General features: G+C 40.7%; 1 protein-coding gene across 4 annotated transcripts in view; it reads right to left on the bottom strand.

Annotated features, from left to right (window-relative positions):
• Positions 1 to 20,723, bottom strand: part of ASAP1 (ArfGAP with SH3 domain, ankyrin repeat and PH domain 1) — a 142,053-nt gene extending 121,330 nt beyond the window's left edge. For all 4 annotated transcript variants that reach the window (XM_030943110.1, XM_030943107.1, XM_030943109.1 and 1 more), the window contains exons 1-2: positions 20,436 to 20,723; positions 2,022 to 2,108 (exon numbers count right to left, since the gene is read on the bottom strand). In XM_030943110.1, the coding sequence (XP_030798970.1) occupies positions 2,022 to 2,080 (59 nt within the window). In that variant the 5' untranslated portion in view covers positions 2,081 to 2,108; positions 20,436 to 20,723. The remainder of the gene's footprint in view (positions 1 to 2,021; positions 2,109 to 20,435) is intronic.
• Positions 20,724 to 21,533: the final 810 nt, after the last annotated feature.

A 21,533-nucleotide genomic window follows, 5' to 3' on the forward strand; every position in this document is an offset into this window, starting at 1 on the left:
AGGCTGGAAATAAATCTGCAGATGCTGGATGTTATAAAAAAAGGTTCTTCCAGCCACTGAACATATTAGCACATCTGTGTTTGCCTTATATAAGCTACTGTTTCCAAGGATGCATCCCTTGGCCAGACTCTAGACTTGAAAGTATCATAAGAAATTTTCAATTCAGGAGTGATGCCTTTTGGGTTTTGTTTTGTTTGCATTTATTTTGTTTGCATGTTTGTTTGTTTTATTAAGGAAATCAGAATGTTTAACGATACGTAAGTTCTGAAACAATTTGAGGCATGTCTCCTTTATGCTCAAGCAAAATTACTCATATTTAAAATTATAGTTTGCAGGTTTTATTATTGTAGATGTTTGAATGTTGAAGTCGTAAGGTTCTGGCAAAACCCAGGATGACAGATAACCATATGGAAGTTTTTGGAAACTAGTCTTGCTGTGTGTACGAAATTTCTGTTGGGCCAGTGTTCACATGGTGCTAAATGAAATTTAGCAGTGCAGAATTTCAGTCTAGAGGTTGATCACAGCAGCTCCTTTAGCCGATTACTCATTTGCTTCTACTTTTAACCACTGAATTTGAGCTTGCAGCTTCCTAAGTTAGCTGGTGCTCCATTGACTACTGTAGAGGGTGACCATCTGCTCATCTGTTCTGCCTCTAAGGATTTTTTTTGAAGCAATGATGATCTCAGAAAATTTGAAAGGGCAGCAGGTAAGATGTCAAAGATCTTCAGCTCCTAAAAGTTTTGCAATAAAATTAAAATGAGCAGGGTCACAAAATGTTTCTCATCCTTACAAATGGGAGAGGTTTACTGTCACCTTGTTCTTTGTCAAGTTAATCAGTGTGGGAGAAAGATCCCCTAAGTGTCCCAGTCATGGGAAAAGTTTCAATGATGGTTTGCACCTCCTCAGGAGCTTCATCAAGACACAGATCTGTAGGAAATTTGGTTTCATTAACTTCCGGGATGCTAGCACTACTTATTTTCTTGTTGGCAGTTGTGATTTCCTTCAAGGAAATCTAGGAGCAGTAGGACATAAAAATGGAAGTGCCATTTCAAAATCAAGTAGGAATGTTCAGCTTAATAGCTCTATAGTTTTTAAATACAACTGTTTGACTTCTGAACTCTTGCTTATTTAAGACCTTGTGGACTCAAAAAGGAAAAGTATGTGTGGCCATGTGACAAAGCAAATGCGCCAAAGGAGGATTTATTCAGTTTTGGGAAGATCAGCAGCAGTGATTCACCCTCTTGGCTGGTCTGGGCTGCAATATGGTCAACTGATTCCCCCAGGGAGGAAGAAAGGATGAGGGTCCCACACTGCTCTGTGGTCATACTGGGAGCAGTGACCTGTGCCAGGGCAGCTCCAGCCCGTGCATCCAGTACAAAGAAAACTTCAGCCTTAACCATCACTATTGTTGATGTCGGGGATTCAAGTCAGGCAATCCAAATGTAGCTTTTAGTGGTTCAGTGAAACAGAGTGAAAACTTTAAAACAAGAGAACTCACCATCCAGAGACTGAATAAACAAAAAGCATATTTAGACAACTGTGTGCTATTCAGCGCTTTACATCATGCGCAGAAGAGAGTCCCTCCTCTTTTCAAGCCCCCACACAAATCTTGCCATAGATTTTTCAGGCTGATCTGAGATTTGCTGTTTTCAAAGTTAAAACATCGGTTTCTGGATCTAGATGAGTTGAAAGGAGTTGCAATATCTTTTGTATACCCTGCTCCCCTCATCCAGCTTTAAAATCTATGAAAGCAAAGCAAACTATGTAATAAGTGTTAGTGTTTGTTCCAATAATTGCTCAGGTGGCCAACGCTTTGTAAGGATTTACTGATTTATTGGAATTTTTTGATCCTTGAAAGGCAATTGGTTATACTTTTTCTGAGGAACACCCCCTGTAGTAAATTCTAAAGTGGCATTAAGCAGAAAAAAGCCCACTCACAGCTATTAGAACTGATAAAATATCTGGTCTGCTTTTGACTCTTTAATCTAGTTATTTATATTTACGTCTTTTATCTTTCTTACCGATTCCATAGTGAATCTCTTGAAGAAAAACTTGAAAGCCTGGATGCTGAAGATCTCATGTCTCATCTGTCACGACCAGAAACCTACCTAGAAGAGGAGAAAAGATCAAGTAAGTAAAACTGACCAAAGCTATAGGACTGACAAAGTCGGATAATTAAACAGTCAATTTGAAACAATGTGTTAATTTTTCAGTGATTGAAATTTATCCTCCATTATTTGATTGCTGTATTTGATATTATGAGTTTCACTGTGGTAAACAGATCCACTAGAAATTCCCTGATAAAGAATACCTTGTTAAAAATTGCTGGAGGAGAGCTTCATTTAGCTGGCTGGGAAAACTCTCTGTCTAACTCAATGTGGCAACAACTCAGTCAGCTGCACTGAGTGCAGTGCTGGTAAGGACTTGCCTGTCCAAGCTGTCTGACACTTCAGAAGACCCTGTTTTCTGATATAACTTCAGTCTAACCATTCAAGCTGAAAATTTCAATGTCAGGTGTATGCACCAGACTGCTCTTTTTTGGAAGATGGAGATAAGATCTGAAGGATAAAGAGACTGGGAACAAGAAGTGTTCTGACGGGACGTAATTCTGCATGTGGGAGAGGGCAGGAGGGTGTGGGGAGACAGTCATGGCAGGATATGGACAAGTGGTCTCACAATTTTTCATCAGGTTTTTCTGCCACTATATTGCATACTCTTTCCAGTTTAAGGCTTGTGTTGCTGTGAGGAAAGGAAGGTGTTGGACATGCTGCAGAGCCCTGAGCAGGTGAGTAGGGCTGGCACATACCTTTCAATTTGGGACATTCTGGGCTGATCTTCATGTTTGGTCCAAAGATACAAGCTGGAAAAAGATTGGCAGGGGCTTGAGGCCAGATATGGGTGCTGAGAAGGAGAATACTACACAGAAGCCATTGCCATGAGATGGTAAATCAGGTAGGCTGGCACAAGCCCGTGAGTCAGAGGGATGTGGACTGCATGGGCTGGCACATGGGAGAGGTGATAAGGACCCATAAAGATGAGAATGAGATCAGAGTCAAACAGAGAGGCCCAGGCAGCAGGGGAGTGGGAGAGAGGCCATCCCCAGATTACACCCTTTGGTTAACCAGTCTGCCTATTTTCATTCGAGCACATCACTTTATTCCTTGATTCCATGAGGAAAAACATGAATCATGCTCTATGAGTATTTTTTTTAACCTTCTGTCTAAGAGAAGCCTTGTTATTTTTGTTGACCTATTTCCCCAGAGACTGCTGTAGTTTGTTTATGAGGTTTGTTCTGTTTGTTTTGTGTTTCCAGATATGTCATGTGGGTCTGGAGGTTTTCCAATCCTTAGCACAGAATAACAAAAAAGCATCAAAAATAACATAGAATAGTCCCTGTCTCAAAGACATATGAGATTCAATTAAAAATTGCGACATACAAGGTTTTGGATGGGATGTTAGTGTCTCTCTTTTCCCTTCTGTTTCTGAGCCTTTAGGATACTTTCAAGTGATGTTGTCAAGAGTTCTTTTATTATTAAGAGGGTTAGACATCTTTTTTACCAGCAGACTTCACATTTTTACATGCTGCCTGGAAAGGATCTGAGATTTTACCAGATATGCCACCAGCTTGGCAGCATAGGGGGAGGTGACATGGTTATGGACTCTGCTGATAAGGAGGTGTGTTCTTTGATATGAAGGACAGTGTGCAAGAGGAGGAATATCTGCCTCAAATCAAGAATATTATGCTTGAATATTGTGATACATGTAGGAAAAAGTTGTTAGAAGGAAGCCCTGGCACTGCACTGTGTTTTTGTGGATCTTTTGTGGAAAGGCATCTCCTGGCAGACAGCTGAGTACCATCATCTTACAACAAACCCATAGCCACTGGCAACCCTGGATGTGACTCAACCCCTGATGATATGTGTGCTGGTTCCTTAATTTTACAGCTTACCTCTTCCTTTTAACTATGTTACTCATCTTCATAGGCAAAAAAAGTCGCCATCATCATAGGTTTATATTATTCAAATCAAAGCAAGAAATAAAAAAAATATATAATGGCTCATCACTTTCTAAGTTTACAAGTAACTATGATTGACACTGAACTAAATTTTAAATGGATGGCAATTTATTTTTTGTGAGTCTAAAAAGTCACAGAATCTCTTTATGTCTGCTATAATAAGCTATTGAATATTATTTGGTTGCTCATTTTCTATAAGTGGCATTATGAGCATTTTTGGTTACATCTCAGTGGTTATAGAATGATTATATTCCCTTTCTAGGTCTCCTACTCATTTTGGAGCCTATTTATACAAGAGCAATCAGCAAATAAATAAAATATCAAAGAAATCCAGAGAAATATTTATAGAGAGATGAAGTTGGTTGAAGTTATCATCATTGATTGATGAGAAACAATGCTGAGAAGGAAACATATGTGTCTCTCCTAGAGAGAGGAATGGTGGCCCAGTGATGAAAGTGCTCATGTGAGTTCAACACTGCCTCAGTGACCTTGGACAATTTTTTAGGGCATCATTCAGACAGAAAATTCCTCAAGCCATACACCCATTGGTATAATTTATCTGGGTAAAGAGTCTTTTGAGGCTAAATACAGCTTTTCCCAAACCCTTGACCCAATGACAGTAGTAGAATTTGGGCTGTGTCAAGATGGCATTTTGACTCTTCTTCTTACCCCACTAAGAAACCAAAACCAATGCTCCCCAACTGTCTTTGGCAATGTGGAGGTAACATTACCAGATTTGTGGAAAATCCTTACATATGACAGTATGTGAGTGGGAGCAGGGAGTGGATATGAAATATAAAAGCCCAGAACATATAAAGAACAATGAAAACTGGAGAAATATGATTACTTTTCACCCAGGAATACCTACACCTGAAAAGAGAAAGTCTAGTGGGGCTTAAGCAAGGAGGGAGCCTAACTGAGAACAGGGTGACATTAATGGCAGCTGGGTGACAACTCAACACAATACAGTAATACAATAGCAGATTCTACTAGATGAGGAAAGCATTTGTTCTTGTGCCTAGTTATAAATACATACAATTATATTGGATTAATTGATACACTCTAACTGCTTGACTAATCCTAATGCTTAACTAATAAGTATAATGAGTTGAATCCCTGTATTTTTAAGGTTTTAGAACAGGGTAAGTGTTGTGGAAAGCTAATGAATTCTCAGGAAGAGAATATAAAAATTGCCAATGTATTGGGTAATAATCAAGACAAGCAATTATGCAGGGATTTTGCAGAGGAGAGGAAAATATCAGGAAATATTTTTTACATGCTTTAGTTACCTGCATTTGATATTGCCTAAACTCTGTGATTTCATGCAGAAGTAATTTAATGACCTATTTTATCTTGCTTTTTGTTTTAGAGGACTTTTTTTTCTTCCATAATATACTCTGTGACCTGAGTAGCAATAATAGAAATCCATATTTTTTCATGTCTAATGACTATTTTAGGGTAAATACTAGCCAGCCAATTTTATCATATTCCTGAAACAGAAGTACCCTAAGTAGAAAAACTCAAACAAGCAAAAGTTAATATTGTTTCTACAGTCACTGATGCAATAACAATAGTAGTTGTGCACCACCATGCTGAAAATCAACTCCCTTTATGTCCAAACAATAGTGTGAATCACAGAAATCTGACCTTGATATACAAATGTGATCTTGTAGTAATTATAGCTCTTGTGCTTTCTGTATAAACAGACTACTTCATCTGGAAATGCTGCTTCATTCTGCAATTTGCAGCTAATGACTGAGCAGAAAGCTTTTATATCCTAAAAAGCTTTAAAATAAAGTAAGTAGAAAAGTCTTATTTCCTGCAAATGAAAAAAAGAAGCTGGTTATTTGAACAGCAGTGAATCAAGTTATTGTTCTGTCTATGTTCTGTTGAAAAGCAGATATTACATATTTAAAGATTGTCCTCAAAATCATATTTTGCAAAGGTTATTAAAGACACTTTCATGGGCAAAATATGGAACTAAATTACTCAGTCCAAGTGGTAACTGACATGTTCTTTAACAACTGTGAAGTTAACAAAAATATCTTTCATTTCATGCCAAAATCTGCTTGTTCTGTTTGTGTTGGTATCATCCAAACAGGATGTGACAAACATATGTTCTTTGGCTTTGCCCTAATCCGTGATTTGGATAACACCATTAAGATGTGGTCTAACAAACTTCAGGGAAGCAAATCTGAGGATATTTGTCTGTGGACTTGCTTTTAGTATGTGCTAAGCAATAGAAGCTCCACCCTGACCTCATGAATTAGCTGTATGTGTTTTCAGTGCTTCCATAAAAATATCTGATCAAAGTATTAGCATGCTCATAGGCTTCATGGGCTGAATCATGAAAGAAGACAATAATTGAAAACTAACCCAGCACAGAGCCCAGGAGTGACCCTGAAGGGCTGAGTGACATCCTCTTGATGATGAGTCCCCACTTATGAGCGTTTCCAAAAATGTCAATTGCTCAGCTTTTAATCTATTCAATCATTACAGTAGTGACTTCGGAAAATTCTAATTTCTTAATCAAAATTTTGTTTAGTGTCACAAGTGCTACCAAAGTTCATAAGTAATACATAAGTAGTAAAGACTTTTCTTTTCCTCAGGAAAATTTAAAACCTGAAAAAATATCAAGATAGTTTTCTTGAAATAAAATGTATTTTCCTTAATTCCATCCTGATTGGTATGCAGTAAGTAATGAATAAAGTAATAAATTGCATTATTTTTCTCTGATTCTTTATAAATAATACCTGGAATTAACAATTCCAGTGTTTTGCACTGGATTGATGTCAAGCTGAGAGGGTTATTAATCCTCAGGTCATTACACCAAACTTTTAAATATACTGACAAAGTATGAGATTCTTTCTATTCATCTTGACATATCCTCGTGTTTGAATATGTATGGAAAATCACCTTAAAAATTCAGACCTTTTCTTGCATGTTACTTTTAGAAATAGCAACTGATTTAAAAAGAACCTAGTTTTAGAAGATGGTTATTATTGTTAGAATGGAAATTAGTTCTCTGTCTCATGTGATATAATTGTCATATGATTATGAAACGATCATGGATGGGCTGTGCAGGTGCTATAGAACAGTGGTTTGGAATTCATGCTGCAAAACATAGTTCTAAGACTGAGCAGTTTTTTACTCTAGGATTTTATAGCACATTGCCAGAGAAGGCCAGAGGGCTCAAGGGTGCTTGTTTGGTCATTTTATGCAGCCTTGTTCAGAGGTGAATTTTCTTTAAGACTCAGATCTATGACAAAGGTTTTTGTAAGTATTTAGACTGAATGAATTTCTAGTCTTTGCAGCCTGTGTTTTATTATTTGTCTAAGGGCTTCAGGATGGTGGTATTGTGAGTTAAATCTCCCTGTATCCATTTAAGAGTGACCTTTTTATCACTTCTGACTATATCCATCAGCTGTTTCTTGGGCTCAGGGTAGAATTTTCATTTTGTGGAGGCATGGAGGCAGCACCTAATCAGAGTGTCTGCTGCCCAGCTTCAGACCTCTGCAGGGCTTTCACTGATCTTGTCAAGGGTATTTTTTTATATTTGATGACCAGGTTGCCATTCACAGTCCAAGATTTGGAGTTACTTATTATCCATTTCTGAAAACTGTGAGGGGCTAATAACACACAAGAGTGCTTCCCACCTTCCCTATATGCTTAGTCACTGCTTAATTATTTACGCAGTATAAAGTTAATAGCAAAATACTCTGTGGATGGTATATAGATTATAGAATGTAATGTGATTATGACATCAAGCCGTCTTGTCAGTGCCCCCACTCATTCTCAATAGCCACTGATTGTGGCTGAATTGAAGATCAACCATTTCCTGTCTGAGTTTTAAGAAAGGAGTCATTATTAAAATTAGAAACTAAACCTGGTACATCTGTGTTAAAGACCAAATCATCTCTGCACAAAAGTTTGAGTGCATTTGAACGTTTGACATCCTTCCTACAGCAGCTTTTCTACCCTGAGCTGGCAGCACTCAGGCAAAGCAAGCACCACACCTCCTACTTCCAGCCTTGATCGATTCATCAGGTGCTCATGAGGTCATGCATTGTCCTGGTGTCTGAACACCTCACAGAAGTTAATATATTTGATATATGCTTGTAGGATGGCTACAGCAGACTAAAGACAAGACCATCAGGCTCCAGTTTGTGACAACCCCACTTTTCTTGATACAGCTCTGTCCCTCACAGTGCAATGTTTGTCATTCCTTCCTCTTTGACATGCACCAAGTGCTGCCACTCTTCTACTGAACAGCCCTGTGAAAATGTAATTTATTTTGGCTCAGTAATAACTCTAGCCATCCTGTCCTTCAGCAGAGTGCAAAACTATCAAAGTGTCTGTAGAGAATTTCCCAAAATACAAGGCACATAGTAACCCCAATATAGACATAGAAAGATGTTCCTAAGTATTCTCTTCAGGTCTGTATCTACCCATACAGTGAGTCATGCCCAGATCCATGAGCATGGATATTTATGTCTTTGAAATTATGCGTCCTATCTACATAGAAAAATTAGATAAACTCAAAAGTTAGTGACAGAACAGAACCTTTACAACTCAACCCAAACTCAGTCCATGTATATGGGATTCTTTACCTCTGCTTTAGTGAGCTCTGAGTCAACTTTTAGGCTGTAAAAGTGGGATGTATCTGACAAAGTGTCTTTGCCTTGGCTGTTCACTCCAGACTCCTTTCATCGTGACTGATGATATGGTCAACACAGATAACTGAAAGTAGGCTGCATCTCACCTCATCCTACAAAAGTAGAAGTTTAAAACAGAGATAATAGAGTAGATGTCTATAACATCAGATGAATCACACACTAAACTGCTTCTTTCATCCCACTGGCTAAAAGAGAGAGTAGGGTGCTGAATCCAGAGGTGAAGACTTGCTCCAAGATGCTGCATGCCTAAGGGCACTACATCAGGGCCTTCTTATTTCTGCCTGAACCATACCATGGTATAAGACTGTACCTCTAATTCTACAGTCAGGAAGAGACATTAGGAGGAAGAAAACAAATTTTAAAAACTCCCAACCCTTCAATGGAAAACAACACAAAAAAATGTTGGTGCACTGCCATGGATGCTGATATATTTTCCAGTGGCAATCTAATGGGAAGTGATACTGATCTTTTAGAATTTGTTTGATAGAAGTTACACAAAAAACCCACAATAAAATTATATGTGGTAATGTAAATTTTATTTTTTTAACAAAATCTGAAATTTTCTGTTTCATTTGTATCAGTTTCCTGCTCAACCTCATGTAACACTACTTGGGCTTCCTGTCTTGGTAACTACATGAATTTATACCAAGACAGAAGTAAGCAAATCATGCAGTTTTCAAGAAGGTGGGAAAGTATTGAGACTGAGTGCTTCCAGGCCTTGAGAATAGGTAAAAATGTGAAATAAATAACACATTATATTTTCTAAACAGCTCCTGTTATTTAATAAGGTGCTTGATAAAAAATAATATTATCAGTGCATTAATTATTACCAGTGCATTAATTAGTTAAACTGGCTAATGAGCTCCTAATATCTCTGCAAGTGGCAGTGAGATGAGTATTTTGAATGCACTCAGATGGGGTTAGCTCATATTATAGAAAGCACAGATGTGCATGGTGAGTATCTGGAGGTTTCTTCTGCCCTTCTGCAACTGTGGAGCTGATGTGCCTGCTCCGTGAATATTTACTTACTTACTTACCAAAAGAGAAAAAGAGAGAGAGGGAGGGAAGAAAAGAAAAGAAAAGAAAAGAAAAGAAAAGAAAAGAAAAGAAAAGAAAAGAAAAGAAAAGAAAAGAAAAGAAAAGAAAAGAAAAGAAAAGAAAAGAAAAGAAAAGAAAAGAAAAGAAAAGAAAAGAAAAGAAAAGAAAAGAAAAGAAAAGAAAAGGAAAAAAGAAAAGAAGATAAGGAAGGAAGAAAGAAGTCAGCTATTTCAAGGGCAATTATCTAAATGAGCTGGAGAAACCTGGGATGACTAAGTCCCCAGTCTCTGGAGAATTTGCTCTGAGCTCTTTGATGAATTTTAAAATGGTGTTACATCCTAGATTTTAATAACATAGCCTTTCCCCTCTTCTTCTCTAGGCAACTATTGTTAAGTCCATTTCTCCCAAAAGCCTAAGAAGCCTGAGTTAATAAGGCCAAGTCTCTGACCACAGCCCTGCAGACCTGCTGGGCTGCAGGGAGCAGGTGAGAGGGGAGGTGTGTGCATTCCCGGGGAGGGCCTTTGATCTGTCCTGCCACGGGTCTGTTTCACTTTGAGTTCAGAGAATTAACTCAAGGGGAAAGAGTTTTCAGTATCTCTAGCACAATCAGTGACAATTTATGCAGCTTTGGTTTCCTTCAGCTGATATATTAATGAACCAAGTCTGGATCTTGACAAAACAAGCGACATGTCTGATTAGAAAAACCACCAGCACCAGTGGGAAATGTTGGTCCCCATCACTGGTTTACAGTTTTAAGTCGGTTTCTTTGGTGAGAAGTTCTTGAAGTGTAAATGCTTTGCTGCTTGTGGTTGGAGTCACAAGCAAATCTGGCAGTGAAATACCAAGTCGAGGTTAGATTTAGAGGGCCTGAGTCCCTGGGGAAATTCAAAAGCCTGAGTCAGAGCCCATATGTGTCTTCAGCCAACATCTGAAGGACTGGATGTTTAAAACTGGGATTATAGGAGAAGACACAGTTAGAAGGAGGCACTTAAACCACCTAAGAGGGAACATGAGAGGTGCAGCTGGGTTTTGAGCACAGCCTCAGGGAACTCAGGGATGTCAGTCTTTGCAGCAGATCTGTAATCATGAATCTACCCCTGAACGTGGGAACTGAAGTCAGCCCTCCTTATCTTGTTAAAATGCAATGCCCCGCAACACTTGAGAAGTTTGTAGCAGGAAGGTTCCGTGTTCATTCCCCTCCGCTGCCTGAATGGGACCAGAATTTCCAGCCAGACCCTGTCCTCTACCACAAGCCCTTAAGATCATTCTGCAAGGCCTAGAAATTGTTAATAGTTGCAAAACAATCAAGTTAAATCTTCCTTTGTGAAAGACAAAACCAACACCACAGAGCCCTGTGAATATATCTCAGATTTTTTTCCAGGGAACATCTGATCCAATTTAATTCATTAAGTCCCTTTCCAGCCATTAATTTCCAGCCAAATTTTGTTTTTCATTTTATTGAACATTATGATTTACTGCACAGCTCTCTGTTCATTATTACTTAGAGAAGCAGTTGTTCAGATTCTCTTTCTCTTGATCTCCTGATCAGGAAAATACTGTGCAGATGTGAACAGAAGTAAGAATATTATCCCTGTAAGAGAACTCTTCCCTAATTAAACATAGTGTCTGTGAGGAAAGTTATGATCTTGCAAATAGTTTCTGCTTCTAAGAAAGACTTAACAGCACAAATGAGGCCAGCTTTCCTTATATTGGGTCTACTGTTTGCTGCAAAACGAGTGCTGAAACTGACACAATTAATATTGCAAAAATATCCTGGGAGAGCTTAAAAATGGTGAAATCCCACATATATATATCCTTCAGTACTTAGAAGAACCTGATCTGCCCAGCATGTTCCAGAACAAACCTGCTTCATTTCTGGGAAAAAAAAATCTTGTTTGTTTCTGTCATGCACAAGAAACAACAAAGCAGAAACATATTTTCTCATGATAACTGCTGTTGAAACCAGAGGGTGTTGTCAGTGTTCACACAGATGCTGCCTGGTCACTGTAGTGTTCCTCCTCCCTTGCATTCCATCTGTGGGAACCAGAGCAAAGCCTGCTGCAGTTTCCTTCTGGAGTGGGAGCTGGCTGGTACTGCTCAGTTCTGGTGTTCATGGCCACCACTTGTCTCCTGCTAAACCTGCTAAACTAATTTATGGTGCAGATGGCTGGAGGTGCTAAGGAGCAAAAGCACAAACCTGTCTTTTCTGGGCATCCCCGTTTCTCTCCCATCTAAGTTCCCATTCTGAAGGGAGCCTAGTGTCTTTCCACAAGACTCAAATTGACTTGGCTTCAACAACCTGGCCCACCTGAGGATTTCTATTTAGAACAGGCCTTGAACTGTCAAAACAAATGTTCTGCAGCTCAGAGCAGGGTTACATTTTTCTGCACTGGGACACTTGAGAGGAAGCACTGAACTCCTAGCAAAACCCTTACTAGACTAAAATAATCAACCTCACTTTCAAAGGCATTGAAATAATCTAATCCAATCTATCTAATTTGTTATGAGCTAAAGTTCTGAATTCTAGGCAACCATATTTTGAAAATTACTAATTAATATTTTATTTTCAATGGCCAGCTTTAGCAAACAGGGTCCTCTCAAAACATTGCCACTGTACTAGCAGCCAGCACTGGTAGGGAAGCAATACTGATGCCAGCACATTATTATCTCCAGGAAACACTTCTTGTATTAACATGGTGGTTTAATGGCTTATAATATTTCAAGGAGAGAGAATTTAACTCCTGGGACAAATTACAACAGGTGTCTTTCACTGAATTGCTATTGCTGCTAAAGCCACATCAGCACACGCAGGTTTGCATGAACACCAAGAGGATTTGGGATCTCTGAAACCCCTTGTGGGCAGCCTGGAGGGGCAAATGCTGTGGAAGCTTTTCTCCTGGGTTGCACTGAGCACATCATTACACTCCTGTGGAAATTCTCTTTTGCCCTCACAGTAGCTGTGGCTTTTCCCTTTGGGAGGAGGTAGTTAGATGTTTCAAACAGTGTTTTTTTTCTTCTAGCAATCTGCCTATTTTTACAAAATGTGTAGGAGCACTTGAGACCTCTGTTCCTCCATCTGTCTTGGTTGGTAGGGGAGTGTCAAAGTCTTGGGGAGACACATACACACACAATGCAATTGCCTCAGTCTCACTTGTAGACAGGCTATAGATACTGCAGAGTTCTCAGTGACACATTATTTAAACCCTATTTAAATAATATGAATTCCTAGGATATAAGTTACTTTTTTTCCCCCGCGGAATGTAAATAATCACCACACGGATAAGGTTCCCTTAAATGATAAGGTGTCTTTCAGCATCGGCATCATGGAAAAGTGTTGTCTGAGATTCCTTTTTTTCCTTAGAGTCAGGCTAAACCTGGTCTTACTCACTGGGGTCATGTTCCTTCTTGTGCCTCATCTGTCTAATGGTGTAAATCTATGGTAGGAGTTAATTTCTGAGCTATTGCTCAAGCTGTAGCTATTGCAGGACTGTGCTTAGGACACTGCTGATGTGATTCACAGGACAGAGGCCTATTGCAGACCCCAGACTTGAGAAGTAGATACATGTGGCAGCCACTTGTGGCTCTTTGGGAAATCAAAGTGTCTTAAGATGGGCAGAAGTAGAGTTAGAAATGATCCTTGAGGGAAGGATGTTTCTCACTGAAGAGGAGCCGTGCAGCCAGGCTGTCCTCCATGCTGGAAGGGAATGGAGGGAATGAAGTGTAGGAGTTTATGAAATACCCTGTGCAGACATGTATCTACCACTCTGTAGGGGAAACAGCCTAATTACTGCCCTGAGCTTCCAAGGAACTCTGAGAAGAAAAGCATAAATCTCAACCATCAAGAGACTTCTGTAATTTAGACCAGGTGTCAGGTAGGCTGTTGTATGGCTCCAGCACAACATGACTTACAATCACCTTTTCATCCTTGTTCCTCTGCTACTGACGCCCTTTAATATTCTCAATAGTAAGGAAATTTGTTTCCACTGAGCCAAATCCTATTTGTCTAGGTAGTGAGAATAAATTCCAGCTGTAGATCATCTTGGATATTAGATTTTTAACCCCATCCTGGTCAATATGGAAATATGATAGATCATTCTCTACCACAGCTTCAAAAACACAAAAAATAAAAATGTGAGATCTGGGATTCTGGCTAATACCTATCTCACCATTCCATGATTAAATCTGGAATCAGATTCATTTAGGACACATGTAACATCAGAATTATACCCTGCTGGTTGATAATAATTCAAAAGCTCTATAATTAATGTAGAATTATGGTACCCGTTAGTATTAAATACCTTAATTATTTTAAAATATCTTCAGAAATTATTCTACCAAGGTAGAGATCCTGTCTGTTCATGAATATAGATAACTACTGAATTGTAGGAATTTCTGATCCTGACAAGTACTCAGCTACTAATTATGAACAGGAATAAAAGAACACCTGCTGAAATAATTATTAAAGGATGTGTGACTACAACCTGCCTCTTATCAGATGGATGGACCCAGTATCGTACATCAGCAGAGAACACAGTCTTACACATTTCATGACAAATATGCTGTTATATAAATTATTACATCAGTAGGCATATTCATTTGTGTGAATACTGAACTGCTTGAATTTTAATGCAGAGGAAAGTAGCAATATAGTTCCATGCTAAATTACATAAATAAAGCACTCAAGTTACATGGTGCTGGCGTAGATCTTATTTACTCACAAATAAATCTGGAATATTTCCACAAAATTCAGTTTGTAGCACTACTATAAATCAGGTAGGAAACTAGGATTGTACCCTCACTGTTAGTAATGATTTAATAACTGTAAATTCAGGACAAAATTCCTTCCATGACTTTCCCTACTCATTTTTGTCTAACAATCTCTTGTACCTATAAGATGGATGCCTAAAATGTGTATTAGTTTGAGTAGGAAAAAGCCTACAAAGCATGTTGCAAATATCTGTAGGACAAGTACATCCTAAGCATGAGCTCTGAAAGCTCAGAAAATCCTCCAGATGAGATCCTGGAACACTGGGACCATTATCTGTGGAAATACCACTACATGTCCTCCCTGCTGAACTGCTGCACCTTTCACTGCTGAAGACAAGATCCTGAGGTGTTGGCTTGGATGGTTTCATGTTCCTGTGTAGAACCATAGCCCTTTGCTAAGGGCTTGGTATTAGACTGAATCCACTATAAGGCTTGTCCTAGTGCCTCAAATGTCCTGCTGCCTCTCTGGCTGGCAGGTCTGGCCAGGACAAAATTGCTCTATATGCACTTGGCCAGCTGCTATAAAAAGGACACGATGCTGTGCCAGGCTTGGCAGGAGACATCTCCCTCTCCTTGCCCCAGTGGTTCTGAGGAGCACATCAACCGTGTGCTCTGCATTTCCCTTCTGGCTGCTGCAGGGATGAACAGAGGGAAGGTGGGAGCCAGTCATGCTGCTCCTGCTGCTGGTCTGCATAGGGCCATGCAGTGACTTGCCCATCATAACTGAGAGACAGAATGTGGCAATCCCAGGGGTGGTGTTCAGCCACTAAGAGCTGATTTATTTTCTCCCCAGACTGGAGAACAGATAGGGAAGGAATGCGTGGTGTTGCAGGTCCTCCCAGAACCTGGGGGCATAGCTCAATTTCTAATTGGAATCCAGTCCCATCCCTGTGCCACCAGGCTACAGCTTCTGTCACTGTAGCCATGAGAGAAGACTTGGCAAGGCCTTATTTATCCTTTCTCTAAATGACTTAAACTTTTCAACCTTTAAGGCCACACTCCAAAAACCATTTGCTTTCCTAGATCAGGTGCCATTCTGGCAATTGTACAGATACAGTATTTTTACCTGCTGAATTAGAAGTGAGGCTTGTAGTTGGGTGAAGAAGATTAGTTGCACTTGTTATTTTTCACAATGAACACTTAGGAGCATGCATATGAGTAGCCAAGGAGAAGCTCTCCTAACCATGGACTGAGGATGTACTGGATCAGATGGCAGTTAAAAGCCCATGGCCTTAGGGAGCCACAAACTACTTGCAGAATGTCTCACAGACATCTTCTCCCATGGGGAAATGCTGCAATCTTCAGTTTTATTGGCTTCTTTAAGGCCCAGACTCTCTAAAATTGGGTGTTAGCATAGCCCCATAGCTCTGGGATAACGAGTGCTGGGGCACCATGCAGGTGTTGGGGTCTTTACCCCTTCAAGCACAACTGCTCATCTTGTTTACACACCTCCTTTCTCCAGTCTTTCCTCTCTGTCCAGCAAAGGTTGGAGGGATGGAAGAACCCTAATGAGGCATTTTACCACCCCGAACAGGGTTGTTCCTTGCCATGCCCTGCAGAACCTGGCTCTCCAGTCCCACACTACCTGCCTCACCCCTTCCTCCAGGGATCATGCAACAGTCTCAGGCACTGTCAGCTTCGCAGCAAAGCTTCTCCAATTTCTTTGTTATTTTTTCTCTGTCTTTATTCATAAAAGTGGTGTGCCAAAACACTATTCCCCTCATTGCCACCCCTTTTCTCTCTGTTTTGTTTTCTGTCGGGTGTTTTGCTCTGATGCACCAAGTAAAGATACAAAACCCTAGGTGGGAGCATCTGATCCTGGCTGTAGAGCATTGTCAGGAAGAGAAGTTCCGTGATATAAAATCAGCTTTTTCCCCCCTCTTCATGGGACCTTGCTGTGGGATGTTTTGGGCTTCCTGCTGCAGCCCCCAGGGTGGCCAGCAGCCCCCTCTCTCCAACACAATTCTAGTCTGCAAATGCTTAAAGGCAGTTTCTTTGGAGCGAGCCACATGCTTCAAATTGTTATGTGGTTAACCACTGAGAACAAACCCCCACACAAATACCTAAGGATCAACTTGCTCAAGCCAGGGTGGTAGCAGTGGGGGCACAAGAGGATAGGGGAGACTTCCTCATTTTGCTTTTGATGAGAAGAAAATAGAGTTGTCTTCTGACTTTCCTAAAGTGCCAGCAGCCGCCGTGTCACAGTGTGTGCTGGGTGATGCCATTTGCACATTTGTTTGCTGATGAAAGGAGCCTTGTTCAGCAGCCATGGCCATGCACACCATGGGCCACATCCTCTGCTGGTGTTAATCAGCTCCTCTGGTGAACAGGAACTGAAAATGCAACCCCCTCTCCCTGTGTGATGTGCAAGTGCCAAGCTGGGGGAAGATTTCTGCGCTTTGACATTGCCCTATCCCATGTCCCTTCACTCTTATAAAAGCTGAATACTTTTCTGCTGACTCACAGGGACAGATGGATTTTGTTAACTCCAGTCGAGATAGAGGAAGATGCACTAAAAGCATCACTTGGTGGGGCTGAATCCAGCTTTAGGGTTCAGGGGGAGGCTGAGCAAGGAGCTTCACATCTCCCCCTGTTCATCATGGATGGAGCTTGGCTCCTGGGTGCCACATGGGAGGAGTGATGTGTGGTCTAGGCTGAGCCTGCTGCTAATCAGAGTCTGAAATAATGACCCAGGCTGTCATTCCATCCCCCTCCTTGTGCCCTGTCTGGAGCTCTGCAGCCCCCAAAGCCCAAGAAAGAGAATTGGAGCCAACAGCAATAGAAACACCCCAAAAGAATCACAGAACTCAAATCCCCTTAGTAATTGCATTGCATCTGCTTAAATCTTAAGTTACAGAGGATTTTAGTGAAGTAAATTAACTTCCCATTGCTTGTGTTTCCCTGTATTTTTGAAGATTATGAAACTGTTGAGGAGCAAATTGTCTTACAAACTCATGGAGAGAGTTTCCAATCATGACTGGCATAGCTGTTCATGTAGTGCTCCTAGAAGGGGACCCAAGTGGAGATAGAGATAATTATTTTGCCATGGACCAACTTTAAGATCCATCTTAACTTTATTTTCATTTCTAAAATGGCCAATTAAGGGATCACAGCGTGGCTAAGATAGTCTTGAGGGGGAAGATGCAATCCAAACATTAAATGCTTTCTCAGGTATGAAACAAAATTGAATTCTTTGCTTTTTGAGGAAAATTGCGTGAAAAGGATGGGTTAAAATTCTTTTGATGTGGGGGACGTTTTCAGTGAAAGTGGTTTAGTTCCTCTGGTCCATTTATCATCTGAGCAGTGAAACATCACTCTGCTTATGAAGTTAGCTCTGCAGGACTCTGTACCTGTCAAAATTGTTTATCCATACTTGCCAACAACAGCAAGAAAGGCAGAAGGACTGGCAGCCGTGATGGTGAGTGAGTTGGACACATGGAGTGAGGGCGCATGAGTTGAACCTCCTCAATGATGCAGAAAAAGAAAATGAGCGAGGGAAAGAACATTAGAGCATGAAGTGTCTAATCTTAGAGAGTTTAATGGTGCAGTTTGTTACAAAAAAGGAAGAATTTGCAGAATTTCTTCATGGGCAACTGATTAGGTAGGTCCTGGTGGCCAGTTAATCCTCTTGATGCTGAAGGTTCAGGAGTAAAAGCCAGCAGAAGCAGCTGCTGGGGGACATTGGCACACTGACATTATCGACCATGGGATTGGGAATATTGCACTTAGACAATTGAAAATTAATGTGATAATACCTTATTAATGAATTATCAAGGAACTATTGAGCGTTTAGTATGGTCATATGAAAATATATAAAAATTGTCAGTCTAAATCCAACAGAGCCTTAATCCTATGTGCGGGCTATTAGGGAAAAAAAAAAGAGAGAGGGCGGGCAGAGAATTCAGGTTTATAAAAAGAAACCCGTACACAATGAGCTGAAGGTTGTGCTTCTGCACTTCCTGCTCTGGGTGTGAGCAGAAGAGGAAATACCAAAATACCACCAGGAAAACTATTCCCACAGCATCCCCAACCTGGCTGAAACCAGAGAAGTTCTGACAGCCCTGCAAAAAAGGGGGCAAAAATCCCACAGCCGACCCAGTCTTAAAGATCTTGCTCATAGGAAAGCCAACAAAATTTCCAAATCTAGGAGATTTGGGTAGACCTAGATGAGTCTTTATACTTCCCCTGACTCCTCATCTGTACTTTCTGCAGTTCACTCATCATTGATGACATTTGACTCTTCTGCCAGCTTTAAGAGGAGCACATTTCTGCTCCAGTCAGTTTGATCACATCCACGACCTCAGACCATCAAATTGCATGATAACTGCAGGGCAGGGCACCACAGTCCAGCCTAACTCAGGTGAGGGGTTCCTTGGCCCCCCTTTTATTTTTTGACTCTCAACCCACTAGAATGAGAGCACATCCTACATTCACAGCAAGAACTGACCTTTCAATGCATAAAATGCCTCTATGTTCAGTGTTGCCCCATGTCAATAATTAAAATGAAATTCCTGGAGGTTCCCAGGCAGACAAGACATTAGTTTGGTCTGGCTCCTCCAGAAAACATTCCTCTTTAAGCAAAGAAAACCTTGAAGATGAGCAGCAGGATCATGTTCAAAGGGTTGTAGAGATAGCTGGCACACCAGGCAGTTAGTTTAAAACCTCAAATCTGAAAGCTTTGCAAAGACCTGAGAAAATGGCTCTTTTCCTTTATGGGTATAAGAAGGAAAATATTCTATCCTATAACTCCCCCCAAAATTTATATATCAGTCTCATGTTTGACATGCAGTGATGTACACTAGAATTCAGGACTTGTTCAATAGTCTAAGAAAAACAGTAAAATTACTATAAAAAAAGTAAATTTGCTATAAAAAGATGGCTTTCCTATAGATGTTTCCCTACTTCTAAGCAAGTCCTGAAACAAGTTTTTCCCCTACAATTAGTGAATCAAATCCCTGGACTCGCTCCAATGAGCAGCTTAGGAATGTTCAGCACAACCACAGCCTCCAGCCATGGGACAGAGCAAAAGTTGCAACAGTGATGATGCTTTATCTTCCACAACTTACTCCAGCAACACTTCCATGGATGCCAATAATGAAATCTGTTTCAGAGGCCTGAAAGGAAGATTTTTTTATTTTCAAATTCTGAGTCACTGATTTTGAGACTGGTCAACTCATCACTTTTGTGACTGTGGTTTAGCTAAAACCACCTAAGGCTGATAATATCATAATGAACTGTAACATCCAAAAATGAAGCTAAAACCTCAGCTAAGCCCCATGTCTGAATGCAGCTTTCCAGCTCATTCAGAGCAGCATAGCACTCAGCATTTTCCCTCCAACAACAGAAAGCCCCTTTCTGGCCTCCCGGAATTGCTGCATAGAATACACTGTTGCTCCTACTGCAAACTTATTTGAGACAATAGGGCAAATAGTTGGCACAGAGATTCTTCATAAAACTTAAATCCACAATAAATCTAGATCCACAATAAAATGTAAAAGGCCAAGGAAACATGCAAAGATAATCATAAAATGCGAAGGGTTTTTTTTTAATGATTTTTTGCTGAGAGTGAGACATTACAATTTACAATGTGGGCCCCATTCTGCAAGTCCTTTCTTACATGAGCTCTTTTTAAAGTCACTGAGGTTGTTTATGTGAGTAAAAGTTTCTTACATGAGAAAGGACTCACAGAATCTGGCCTTACACATTTTGCTACAAAGTTTACTTAGACATTATCTGGGCTGTGGAGCACTGTGTGTATTTTCAGGATCGAAAAATGGACTTCAGTTGTTTTTTTTGGAAAAATGTTCTGACTTCAGCTTCACCCATCTGCTTTTCTCCGTTTGCTCTGCAGCCACATTGAATGGACGAGCTCAGCCTTTGTCCCTGTCCCTGAGCTACTCCTCGCCAGCCACGCTCAGCCCCCACGCGCTGTAACTCACCAGGATGTGTGCAGTCTGAATTCCCATTCCAGGTTTGGTCCTCAAGCCTAAGGCCATTATTCCATCTCAGACTAAAACATATTCTCCCATGGGCAGCTGAAAAGGAGCATGTTTCTTCAGGTTTTCTTGCCACAAAATGATAAAATAAAGTGAAATAAAATAATAATAATAAAAAGGAAATCCAATGTACGGCAATCCTCAGAGTTGTGGAGTCTAAGAGTGTTGATCAGCATCCATAAATGTCCTGACCGGTGAGGAGACACAGGCACTACAACTGGAAAGAGAGCAGGAAGGAAAACCAACCATGTGAGCAAAGTTAAAAAAAAAGGGGGGTGGGGTGGGGGGAAGAGAGAGAGAGAAAAAGGTCTGCTCAGTGGACAGCACTTGGGCTGATAGCAGGGATTTCAGGAAATCCAAACACTCAGACAGGAAATCTGAACACTGGATAAACATGCCATAATCTCCACAGATACAGTTAACATGCAGCGTCCCTGTTAACCCTTTGCCTGCCCACGGCTGAAATCAGATCTGCGATAGGAGCGCCGGGAAACGCGAGCTGCCCGCGGGGCTCCGCAGCCTGAGCGCTCCAGGTCTGAGCTGCAGCCCTGCATTCAGCCCTGCCCTCGCCTTTTTTAACTCCATTGGTTTCTACATATTGTTGCTGTAGTGGAAAGGTGCTTAATTTTCCTCCTCTGAGAAGGAGATGCACCCTGACCCCTGCTGCAACCTGCCCGAACTCCTGTGTGCCACTGACTGTGGATACCTGGTAGTCCTGAGGGAGTTTTACCTGTTCTTTTTCCACTTCTCATTTGCTGTAACACAAGATTTGCATGGCTGACTATGAGATATTTCCTATATATTGTGGGATATTTGATAGTTTACTCCAGGCTGGTACAGTGGGAACCCCCTGATTCCTCCCCTGGAAATTGTAGGGACAAGCTACTTAAAGCAGCAGGGGAGTTTGGAGATTCCCTTTATGCCATTTTGTCAAGGAATCTAGTTCCATGGCAGAGGGGCTGGGGCGAGATAACATCTAAGGACCCTTCCAATTCAAACTACCCTATGATTCTATGAATTGAGGAACAAACTCTGCAGTTC

This window comes from Camarhynchus parvulus, chromosome 2, assembly GCF_901933205.1.
Source record: "Camarhynchus parvulus chromosome 2, STF_HiC, whole genome shotgun sequence".
In the NCBI taxonomy this organism is placed as follows: Eukaryota; Metazoa; Chordata; class Aves; order Passeriformes; family Thraupidae; genus Camarhynchus; species Camarhynchus parvulus.